We start from the raw sequence: 11,988 nt of genomic DNA, 5'->3' as shown, positions 1-11,988 counted from the left end.
ACCTGTAAAAGTGGGGTTGAATAACGCCAAGCTTTCAGCACTGTAATGAGGGGATAATATTCCTTGACACACTTCCAGGCACATAGTAAGCCTACCAGAGAATTCCCACGCAGCCCCAGTGGCCAGCTCTGGTTTGAACCCACTGCACCTTGCAGTCTCCAGGAAAAAATGGCTAGGCCATTCCCTTTCTCAGTGCCTCCTTACTGCCAACATTAATTGACTGATTGATTGATTGATTGACTGATGGGTTGACTGATTCATGCATTTGTCCAGCCTTTATAAGATCCTAACTTAGGGGTTCAGAGTTGACCATGAATGGATACCAGAGAATTTACTGAGTTGTTTAGGCTCTATGATGACTTTTTATTATTGTGAATAATTATCATATGATTATTTTACCGGCTCACGGCTCAGCTCTGGCTGATGGTGGTACTGGGGACTGAACCTGTGCTACTCCCCAGCCCTTAGTGTTTGAAGCCAAGGCTATGTCTATTCCCTAACATCACACAGTAGGTCAAGGCCTAGCAATACCTCCCCTCCCTTCCTGCTGGACCACAGGTCTCAAGTGTCCGTCATCATATCTGTCCTTCTGGGTCAAGCAGTACAGATCAACCCTCTTATTTGTTTGGTTGTTTATTTTTATTTACAATATTAGAAGATTAGGGGGGCCAGTTGGTGGCATGCCTGGTTAAGTGCTCACATTACAGTGCACAAGGACCGAGGTTCAAGTCCCTGGTCCCCACCTGCAGGGGGAAGGCTTCATGAGTGGTGAAGCAGGGCTGTAGGTGTCTGTCTCTCTCCCTGTCTCTGTCCCTATCTCCCCCTTCCCTCTCAATTTCTCTGTCTCTAACTAATAATAAACAAAATAAAATATATATTTAAATATTATAAAATTATATAGTTCCACATTATATCCACTGCCAAAATCCTATTCCCCCAACCCCCATTGACAGCCATCACAGTTCTCAGTCTTAGAGATAGTTTGCAGTTTGACACCATTTTGTCTTGCAAGTTTACGTATCTCACCTCTATATTCCACATATGAACAAAACTATCCTGTAGTTATCTTTCTCCTCCTCACTTATTTCACTAAGCATAGTCACTTCAAGTTCTGTCCATTTTATTCCAGAGGACACAAGAGCATCTTTGTTTAAGCTGCAAAGTAACAGTATTTGCACATATGTCCCACAGCTTTCTTACCCCCGCTACCCCTGCCTCCTTTTTTTAAACTGTCAGTGCCTTGGCAGGCGGAGAAGCCTCTGGTGCCAACTGTGGACTGTTCCTCTGCACTACTTCTCACACTCACACCTGGGCCGGGGGAGTGGGCATTGTCCAGGGAGCTCAGAACTTCTCACGGGCCAGGCTCTTGTGGGCCCTTCCCTACTTGGGCTGCGGCAGGGCTCTGCCTGACTCAAGCCTCTGAGGATCCTCTGGCAGCCCTGTGACTCACCTCTCAGGACCAGACTCTGGATGGGACAGGGCTGGGGTGCCGCCACGTCAGGGTTGCCTTAGGCAGCGGGCGGAAGTCAGACCTGCTCACCAGGCTGTGGGCTCCTGGCCCCAGGAACCACTGTGCACCTCCTCTCCCTGGCCCTAGAGGTGGCGTCTGCATACCTTCTTGGGCGACAGAGGCTGACTTCACCTTCACCAGACCTGCTGCTTTCCACTGGGAGGGGAGGGTGTGGGCATGGCCAAGCAGGGCTTGGAGTCAGTCCCGCCCCCCACAGGAGCTGGCTGCCACCAGCCAGCAGTGTGACCTCTGAGTCACACTGAGGAGCCCTCATCTGCTTCTGTGCAGCTCTGTACAGCGAGGACACAGGATGTTGCGGAGTCTGCCTGGAACCCCAGGGAAGGAGAGCTGGGCACAGAGCTTGACACACAGTGGCCCAGTGTCAGTCATTTTCAGTAATCATAATAGCACCACCCCAGGTGGCCTCTCAGCCCAAGGCTGCTGTCTCCCTGAAGGCTGGGTAGGGGGGCTCCGCAGAGGCTGGGTTGCCTTGCCTAGTCAGAGGTCAGGGTCAGCCCTCACTGGCCCCTGCTTCAGTTCACCCATCTTCAGGGTGGGCTGTGAACATAGTCTTGGCTGGAGAAGGCTTTAGGGAGAACAGCAGAGTTCTGAGGGGAGGAGAGCCTGTCTGCTGTCTCCTAGGGAACTTAGGACACCTTCCTCCAGGAAACCTGTCTGCCTCAGGACACACAGCTCTGAAAGTGACTCTTCCCAAAGCCCCACACTTTGGGATTCTCCCTGACTTCAGACTCTTTCTCTTCCAGGAGGAGTGATGGCCGGAACCAGCGCTTCCCTCAGGCACTAGACTTGCCCCGAGTGGATTTAGTTCCCAGCCACACTGCTTCTCTCTACCCTAAGGCAAGTGCTTCCCACCCCACTGCCCCCAGTCTGGGGACCCTTCTCCCGGGAGACAGCTTGGAATTCCTGGGAGTGGCGAGTGAGCAGAGGCCCTGCCTGGGCTTTGGCCCCCAAACCACTGACCTGGTATAGTCTCAAAGATCAGACGACGTTCTGCAGGTGGGGCAGCACACGGTGGGGAACAAAGCACCACCCAGTTGCCGTTCACTGTCTGCAGCGTCAGCAGGCTGGCAGCTTCCCTCTGTAGACTGGGCAGGGCAGCACGCTGCAAGGGGCCATCTTGAGGGTCGTGAAAGCGCATATCTGACACAGGCTCAGAGTTCTTAAAGGGTCAGCAATAAAGCCAGATGTTTGCACAGCTCCTGAGTGGTGCTGAGCGCTAAGGAGCCAGATTCTCAACTGCAAACAGTGCCCTGAAGGAGTTGCAGTGCAGCTACAAGATAAAGAACTGAACACCTTGTGGTGCTTGAGTGCCAGCACTAACCACGAGCATTTGCTGAGGTTAGTGAGTGCCAGCTGGGTGGTTAATATAATTAGCCTGCTGTTTGTCATTTGACTTCCAAGATAGTGGTAGTATGTGATAGTTGCTACCAGTTCCACTTTGCAAATGAGGAAGTCAACACCCAGACAGGTTATTGGTTCAAAAGCACACAGGTGGGGCGTGAAGGGGTCAGGACCTAAACTCAGTATGGCTCTAACTAGTATGGAGAGTACTATGCTTTCATTTTATTTTATTTTACTTTACTTTTTACCAGAGCACTACTCAGCTCTGGTTTATGGTAGTGCAGGGGTACTGAAACTGGGACTCTGGAGCCTCAGACATGAGAGTCTTAGTATAACCATTGTACTGTCTTTCCCCGCCCTATGCCTACTTTTGCAGCACACATCATATTTTCTAAAGCACAGATACCAGATGCCTTAGTGCTTTCACCAGACCCTGGTTGTTGGCATATTCTCCAGACAGGGACCCAGAGGCTCAGAGAGGTGAAATAGTTTTCTCAAGGTCACACAGACAGAATATGCCAGAGGCAGAGGCAGAGGCAGCTGCTGCCACCCTAAGGGGCACCCACTTGAGGAATGCCTGAGATGCTGCCCTGCTCTGCACATAGGCAACGGGTGCTGTGGCTTTGGGGTGCTGTGAATGCTGGATCTTGGAAGAAAGGGCACAACTGACTAGCATCTGGGTCCATGCCTGTGGCTCCCAGCCCCTCTCTGTCTAATGCCTCTGGGGAGACCTGGGCACTCACTAAGGGCAGCGTGGTCTTGGTCCATGGCTTCCCCTCCTGTGCTCTGTCTAATGCCTGTGTGGAGATCTGGGCACTCACTAAGGGCAGCGTGATCTCAGTCCATGGCTTCCCCTCCTGTGCTCTGTCTAATGCCTGTGTGGAGATCTGGGCACTCACTAAGGGCAGCGTGATCTCAGCCCATGGCTTCCCCTCCTGTGCTCTGTCTAATGCCTGTGTGGAGATCTGGGCACTCACTAAGGGCAGCGTGATCTCAGTCCATGGCTTCCCCTCCTGTGCTCTGTCTAATGCCTGTGTGGAGATCTGGGCACTCACTAAGGGCAGCGTGATCTCAGTCCATGGCTTCCCCTCCTGTGCTCTGTCTAATGCCTGTGTGGAGATCTGGGCACTCACTAAGGGCAGCGTGATCTCAGTCCATGGCTTCCCCTCCTGTGCTCTGTCTAATGCCTGTGTGGAGATCTAGGCACTCACTAAGGGCGTGTGATCTCAGTCCATGGCTTCCCCTCCTGTGTTCTGTCTAATGCCTGTGTGGAGATCTGGGCACTCACTAAGGGCGTGTGATCTCAGTCCATGGCTTCCTCTCCTGTGCTCTGTCTAATGCCTGTGTGGAGATCTGGGCACTCACTAAGGGCAGCGTGATCTCAGTCCATGGCTTCCCCTCCTGTGCTCTAGTGCCTGTGTGGAGATCTGGGCACTCACTAAGGGCAGCGTGATCTCAGTCCATGGCTTCCCCTCCTGTGCTCTAATGCCTGTGTGGAGATCTGGGCACTCACTAAGGGCAGCGTGGTCTCAGTCCATGGCTTCCCCTCCTGTGCTCTAATGCCTGTGTGGAGATCTGGGCACTCACTAAGGGCAGCGTGGTCTCAGTCCATGGCTTCCTCTCCTGTGCTCTAATGCCTGTGTGGAGATCTGGGCACTCACTAAGGGCAGCGTGGTCTCAGTCCATGGCTTCCCCTCCTGTGCTCTAATGCCTGTGTGGAGATCTGGGCACTCACTAAGGGCAGCGTGATCTCAGTCCATGGCTTCCCCTCCTGTGTTCTGTCTAATGCCTGTGTGGAGATCTGGGCACTCACTAAGGGCGTGTGATCTCAGTCCATGGCTTCCCCTCCTGTGCTCTAATGCCTGTGTGGAGATCTGGGCACTCACTAAGGGCAGCGTGGTCTCAGTCCATGGCTTCCCCTCCTGTGCTCTGTCTAATGCCTGTGTGGAGATCTGGGCACTCACTAAGGGCGTGTGATCTCAGTCCATGGCTTCCCCTCCTGTGCTCTGTCTAATGCCTGTGTGGAGATCTGGGCACTCACTAAGGGCGTGTGATCTCAGTCCATGGCTTCCCCTCCTGTGTTCTGTCTAATGCCTGTGTGGAGATCTGGGCACTCACTAAGGGCAGCGTGGTCTCGGTCCATGGCTTCCCCTCCTGTGCTCTGTCTAATGCCTGTGTGGAGATCTGGGCACTCACTAAGGGCAGCGTGGTCTTGGTCCATGGCTTCCTCTCCTGTGCTCAGCTTTCCCAAAGAAACATGAGGGTTGGGACAACCCACCAGCCGGAGTTCAACCTGCCCAGACAGCCTGCGGCTGGTCTTGTCCGATTAGCTGCAAGCTGGCTCACCTTGGGCTCTCTGGCCTCCACTCAACCTTGCTAGAAACCTCCCTCTATGCTAACACAACCCAGACAGCCAGCTCTAAATTGCCCCTCCCAGCCACCCACCCTCCAGTCAACACAGTCTGTGGATCATCCTCTTCGGGCAGGTGGGAGCCAGGGCTCAGAAGACTAAGTGGTCTGTCTGCACCCTACAAACTAGCAGTGGGAGCCCAGGCCTGCGAGGCAGCCTCCACCCCTCCCCTAGTGGCCCTGGCTCTGCACAGACTAGGAGGCAGGTGAGCTCCCTGTGTCATGGACAAGCCTCTGGGCCTCTCTGGGCCACAGTTTCCTAATCTGCAAAGTAAGGACAACAGTCCCTGCCTTGTCAGCTTGCAATGGAGTGATGACTGTGAAAGTACTTTGAGGGTGGGGGTAGATAGCGTAATGCAAAGAGACTCTCATGTCCCAGGTTCAATCTCCTCATCACTGTAAACCAGAGATGAGCAGTGCTCTGGCAAAGAAGAAGAAGAAGAAGGAGAAGAAGTTGGGATGCTAAAATATCCTATCAGTATCACTTCATTCCCAGGGATGACCTGAACACTCAGAAGGCACATCCACCCTCCTGTTGGGAAACCGCTTGTGTGCAGATGCTGAGCTCTCCAGCCCTACCCCCTGCACATCAGTCTATGCACAGCCTGCCCACACTCCCATCTGTGACCAGACACAGAGGCTGGACACATGGATACTATCTGCAGGTGAAGGCAGAGACGCGCACACGTACACACACCTCCATGCGCAGGCAAGTGTGCAGTACCTAAATACACGTCCAGGGTACTCGTGCACACATAGCTGGTCTCACAGTCTCTGTCTGCCTTGCACGTGCAGCTTCAGGAGCACTTGTGCATACCTCCTTCTGCCCGGTACATGGCATCTCCAGTGATTCGAGCAGAGCTCACTTCCCCCGGGATGCTGCACTGGCCGCATTTTGATAGGTGCCCGGAAGCGCTTAGACTTGGAAGTGCCTCATAAATCAATATTTGCTGCTGTTAATTATTAACAACAAAGCTACACCGTGTCTGGAATACACATCTCCAGAGTTTCTGCTGGCTCCCCTGTCTCCAGCCTGACCCAGGGGCCACGTCTGGGGGAGAGGAAGGCACTGGGCCTGTCTTCTGGAGGGAGAAGGCAGTAGGCAGTTGCTAGCAGACCCTATAGGAAGATTGATAGAGGGTGGGGAGCCCCGTGCCTGCAGGGCAAAAAGCGACGGGTGCTGACCTGGCCACAGCTCAGGAAGCCGCCACCACTTTCCCAACATCTGCCCACAAGGGCCGGCACTGTCCACACGACACAGTGGCACACGGTGTGGGGCGAGCTGTGGGGCGAGCTGGACGGGCCTGCAGAGCTGGTATATGTCACAGATGCTCAAACAGACCTACAGGGTGCAGGGACTCATGCACAGTCCACTTAGCACGTTGCAGTGAGGCCAGAGCTAGAACATGTGTCCTAAAAGCCATCGGATACCGCGGGGCCTTGGAAGGCCATGCCCCGGCACTGCTGCCACCCCTCCAAGAGTAGGGGCAGAGAGAAGGGCGTAGGCCAGCTGCTGGCAGGCCTTGGGGTGGAGCAGCCAGGGGGCTGGGGGAGCAGGACACACCGTCTTTCCTGGCACCCCTAGCTTCACCTTTCTTTAGGCGTGTGATCTTGAGCAGGACACCTCACCCCTTACAGTGGTTTTTTTTTAATTGTTTTATTATTATTTATTTCCCTTTTGTTGTCCTTGTTGTTTTGTTGTTGAAGTTTGCAGTGGGTTTTATCTATAAAAAGGATAGCAATGGTGCCTTCTGGATTGTGGAGAGAGCATAAAACGTGCAAAGGGGCTGCTGGAACAGCTCACCTGGATAGCGTGCTGCTTTGCCATGTGCACGGCCCAGGTTCAAGCCCAGCGCCCACCGCTGAAGGACGCGTTGGCACTGTAACCAAGCAACAAACAGTAGATAAAATACAAGACTCGCAAGTATGAGAGTCCAAGTTCAGTTCCCGGTAGTGCAGGTCCTGGAGGGATGTCTGGTCCCCTGCCTCTCTCGTTAATAAATAACACCAACGACTAAGTTCCTTTGCCTGGCTTGCCCCACAGAGGGTCCCAGGAGCATCCCTTGAGGCCCTGAGGACCCGCGGGAAGCGCCGGGTGGGGAAAGGCTGAGAAGGCGGCGGTGGCGAGCAGGGAGCGCGGCGGCTCTGGGCAGGCGGACGAGGGCGCGCAGGCGCAGTGCTCGCGCCCGGGGGCCTGGTCGGGGCGGGGGCGTGGCCTCCTTGTCCCCGCCCCGGACCTGAGAGGCCACGCCCCCAGAACCCGGCTGCCCGGCGAGCCCAGTGCGAGCCCAGCGCAGGCAGCGCGCCGGGGCCGGGGGCGGGAGCTGGGTGCTGCGGGTCGCGGCGAGCTCAGTGCGAGCCCAGTGCGAACCCAGTGCAGGCAGTGCGCCGGGGCCGGGGGCCGGGGCCGGGGCCGGGGGCGGGAGCCGGGGGCGGGAGCTGGGTGCTGCGGATCGCGGCGAGCTCAGTGCGAGCCCAGTGCGAGCCCAGCGCAGGCAGCGCGCCGGGGCCGGGGGCCGGGGGCCGGGGGCGGGAGCTCGGTGCTGCGGGTCGCGGGCCGGTGTCGGGCTCGGGATGGCACATCCGCGGCCCCTGGCGCCCCCCGGCCGCCCACGGAGGGGCTCGCTACCCGTCGGAGTCGGCTGGCAGGTGAGCACCCGGGCGAGGGCGAGCTGGCCTGGGCCACCCGACTTCTTAGCGCCCAGCAGGCTCTGCCGGGCCAGGGCGGTGTGCGGGTTCCGTCATGGAGGGTGTGTTCGCTTCTGTGCCACCCGGCCCCGGGGCGCACCCTGCCCGGGCCCCGGGCCCCGGAGCACACCGTCCATGGCCCAGCGCCGCCGCGGCCCTCCGGCGAGAGGAGGGGAGGGGAAGGGAGGGGAGAGGCGGGCAGGGGGCACAGCCTGCAGCCTTCGCGTGCCCGGGCGGCTGCTGGGCGCAGGGGCTCCAGCTGGGTGTCACTTGCTGCTGTGCTGTGCTGCGCTGGGTGACAGCACCATGTGTCTGTGCTAATGTGGCTGAGCCTCCTGGGCACTGCACCCCGACCGTGTCTGGGTGCTCTGTGTGGGGGGCCATTGGCACCCTTATCGCCCTGTTGGGACAGCGTGTCTGCCTGCCTGAGCTGCAGGCGTTTCTGTACCAGCTGCTGGAGTTGTCCCTTCCCTCTCCCAAGTGGTGGGTGTGACTCTGAGTGACCCTGGTCAGTGTCTCCTCTGGACTCCTGCTGTACATGCTCACAGGCTGGGCTAGGACTCTGTGAGCTGGCTTTGCCGGGCACCTGCTGCCTTTGTGCCCCGTGGTTTTTAGCGGAGGGGTGTGTGTGCTGAGTCGTGTGTATTTGAGCAGCTGTGAGGTTCAGACCTGGGGCCCTCATCCATACTCAGCCACTCCCACAGCTGCTTTTTAAAGTATAGCTTTCTGCATTTACTAATACAAGAGAGAGAGAACAAGAGCATTGCTATGGCGAATAAGATGCCAGCGTTCTAGCTCAGGACCTCACCCTTGATAGTCCAACACTTTACTGTCTCACCACCTGGGCCACACTTTTCTGTTTTTCTCAAAACTTCTTGCATGTTGTAGGATCTGGTCTTTCATGTCTGTTACATGGGGTGTATGACTCTGATGGGGGAAGCAGGGGCGGCGTATGTGGGAGTGTGTGTGTCGGGGGGAGCTCACACCTGTTCTGTTCTCTCCTGTTCGGATCTGAGCAGTTTTGTGGTCTCCCTGTCATTTTGTGTGTCTGCTGATGTGTGGACCTGCACAGAGCTGGCTTTGCATCTGTGTGTTATTCTAGGGTTACATGGATCTGTGTATTGCTAGAGGGGGTGTGTGTTGTGTAACCCAGGATACTGACGTGTCTTCCTGTGTTAGAGCTCCAAATCTGAGAATCAGTAAGGACTCATGTGGGCAAGTGTGTGTGTATATATTTCCTTGCTGCAGCCAGACTGTCTAAATATTGGCGGACAGGCCTGTGTGTGTTTGTGTTGGAGGGAGGGAGGGAGGAAGGGAAGAAGGAGGGAGGAGAGTTTTACCTGGTGCATAGCCCCACAGCACGTGTGTGAGCCCATGCAAAGCCCTCACAGGGTAGTGGGAGCTAGAGGCCAGGAGGTGCGGGGGGAGGGGCAGCATGCTATAGACTCTGGGGGCTTCCTAAGCCCAGCCCCTAGCCCCCAGCCCTGACAGTTCAGCAGGCAGGGATGCTGCCTTCCAGGAAGGCTCCCAGGAGCAGGCGCTGGAGAGGCCCAAGCTGCCAGACACAGCTGGCAGATGACCAGGCTAACCCTGCGTGTGCCCTGGCTGGCCTCAGGGAAGGCTGTGTGGGGGGTGTTGGGGGCTGGACTCACACATAGTTGCTGGGTCAGTGGGTCATGGTGCCGTCTTTTCCCCAGCCCACTCTGCTTTAGAGGGGAGCCCTCTTTCTGGATGCCATCTAGGCTGGGACCTGGGACTGTGGGTGCCCCTGGCACTGGCAACATTGCGGTGACTTGGGGGAGATGTAGTTCTCTTAAGGTCACATCTTTCTCCCCCTCCCTGCGGAGAGGGGGCTGACTGTATTCATAGCTGGCCACACCCATAGGCCAGCTGCTTGGTGCCCCCTCCCAAGATGTCCCCTCTCTTACTGCTTGGGTAGGTCTGCCATGGTTGGCCAGATGGGGGTCAGACGCCTAGGGGCTCAGCAGGGCCCACTAGACTGCCCTTAGGTCTGACCTCACTCCTCTCCACCTCTATTGCAGAACACTGACCTGTTTGAGATGATTGAGAAGATGCAGGTGAGTTGCCTCCAGGGTCATTGTGGGGCTGTGGGGCGGGGTTGGGTGGCTGGAGAAGGGGTCCTTGCTCTGGAATGGCTAGGAGGTCTTGACAGGCTGAGCCCAGAGGGGGTGTTGGCAGCTTGCTGCACAGGGCTCTCTGCCTTGGTCAGAGAGGAGGACACACACAGGTGGTGCCCACTTCCTGGCCTGCGGGCACAGACCCATCAGTGTCTCACTGGCTCCCAACCCTGTGCCGATCCCCAGCAGGACTGTGGTCAGCACTTCAGCCCACCTACATATTAACCAACCGACTCCCCCAGCCCCATGTGGTACCGACTTTGCAGAACTCCATTGTGGAAGGGGAAGAGGGACAGATGCCAGGGTGCTGGGTAACCAGAGGCTGTGAGCCTCGCAGCACCCCTGCTCCTGTCCCTCCCTGCTCCTCTCACCTTTGTCTGTTTTGTGTGGGGAGGTGGGGAGGTGGGTGGGAGGTGGCAGGGGGTGAAGTGACTTGCAGAAACCCCAAGAGCTTGCCCCAGGTCAGTTCACCCCCCTAGCCTCTCTCTCCTGCCTCCTCCTGTCTCTGCCCCCTCAGTCTTTCTGTATCCGCCTCCCTACCCTTGCCCCCACCACTCCAGGCTCACACAAGCATGTGCACCCCAGGCCACCCCATGTGCAGCGCAGGGCTCGAATTCCTGCATGGAGACTCCAGCCCTGCCTGCTGCCCAGCCTCCAGTAGACTGGGTGTCCACCGGGACAGCCAGCCTGCAGGAGCCCTGGAAACTGTCCTGGAGGAACCAGCCTCACTGGGCTTTGCAGGTGCCCTCTGCAGGCAGGGAGGGGCAGCCTCATTCAGCGGGCAGTGCACGGAGATGTAACCAAGTCCTTCTCTTGGCAGGGAAGCAGGATGGATGAACAGCGATGCTCCTTCCCACCACCCCTCAAAGTAGGTCTGAGGACATTTCTGTGGGCTGCTTGCCTGTGCCCTGCCCTGTGCCACTGCTTCCTGAACAGCCTCTCCAGTGGCCGTGGGGCCCTGGAGGAGACAGGGAGACGGGGTGGAGCCTTTGGAGTGGCCCCTACTGAGACAGCCCACCCAGTCTCTCCCTGCCCCTGCCAAGCAGTGCTCTGCCTGTGTGCCAGGCACGGGGCCGGGCTGAGCAGGTGCACCAGCCCCCGCCCTCCAGCAGTTCTGATGTGAGGACCCTACTCTGCTCTGAGCTGAGGGGCTCTGGCTCCTGCCCACCTTTACCTCTCCAGGCTCCCCCATCCCAGAGTCAGATCCCATGTCTCACAGGACAGCCTCCCTCCACCGTTTTCCCTGACACCCATCATGGGCAGCAGTGCTGAGACCCAGGAGACTTATGTCCATACACCCAGCCGGGGGCCTGGTTCTAAGGAGTGAGGACCCCTGCCCATTAGGCCCCTGAACCTGCTTCTGAGAGGAAGTGGCAGGGTGACCAGAGGAGAGGGAGATGGCCTGGTGGCCCCCGGTGCCAGTGGGGAGAATGACAGGGGTTAAAGTTGCCCTCTAGAGAGGCATGTGATGCTGTGACTGGTCTGGGAGGGTGGGACAGGGCTGCAGGGAGAAGGGTGTGTGTGTGTGTGTGTGTGTGGTGTGTGTGCGCGCGCGTGTGTGTGTCTGTGGGAGGTTCATGGTCCTATCCTTTTTTTAAATTAAAAAAAATTTTTTTAATTTATTTCTTTATTGGGGAATTAATGTTTTACATTCAACAGTAAATACAATAGTTTGTACATGCATAACATTCCCCAGTTTCCCATTTAACAATACAACCCCCACTATGTCATTTATCATCCTTCATGGACCTGTATTCTCCCCACCACCCACCCCAGAGTCTTTTACTTTGGTGCGATACGCCAATTCCATTTCAGGTTCTACTTTAAATATTTATTTATTTATTCCCTTCTGTTGTCCTTATTGTTTTATTGTTGTAGTTA

At 56.5% G+C, this 11,988-nt stretch overlaps 1 protein-coding gene across 10 annotated transcripts in view; it reads left to right on the top strand.

Annotated features, from left to right (window-relative positions):
• Positions 1-11,988, top strand: part of RAP1GAP (RAP1 GTPase activating protein) — a 62,684-nt gene that overhangs the window by 27,703 nt on the left and 22,993 nt on the right. For 7 of the 10 annotated variants that reach the window (XM_060200874.1, XM_060200875.1, XM_016193071.2 and 4 more), the window contains 3 exons: positions 2,275-2,368; positions 10,012-10,047; positions 10,928-10,975. In XM_060200874.1, coding sequence (XP_060056857.1) covers positions 2,275-2,368; positions 10,012-10,047; positions 10,928-10,975 — 178 coding nt within the window. Of the gene's footprint in view, positions 1-2,274; positions 2,369-7,784; positions 7,931-10,011; positions 10,048-10,927; positions 10,976-11,988 lie in introns of those variants that run through there. The other 3 variants (XM_060200881.1, XM_060200877.1, XM_060200876.1) reach the window with 2 other exon arrangements.

Source organism: Erinaceus europaeus, chromosome 11 (assembly GCF_950295315.1).
Source record: "Erinaceus europaeus chromosome 11, mEriEur2.1, whole genome shotgun sequence".
NCBI lineage: Eukaryota > Metazoa > Chordata > Mammalia > Eulipotyphla > Erinaceidae > Erinaceus > Erinaceus europaeus.
The sequence above is the reverse complement of the archived record's forward strand: the minus strand, read 5'-3'. Positions and strand labels throughout refer to the sequence as shown.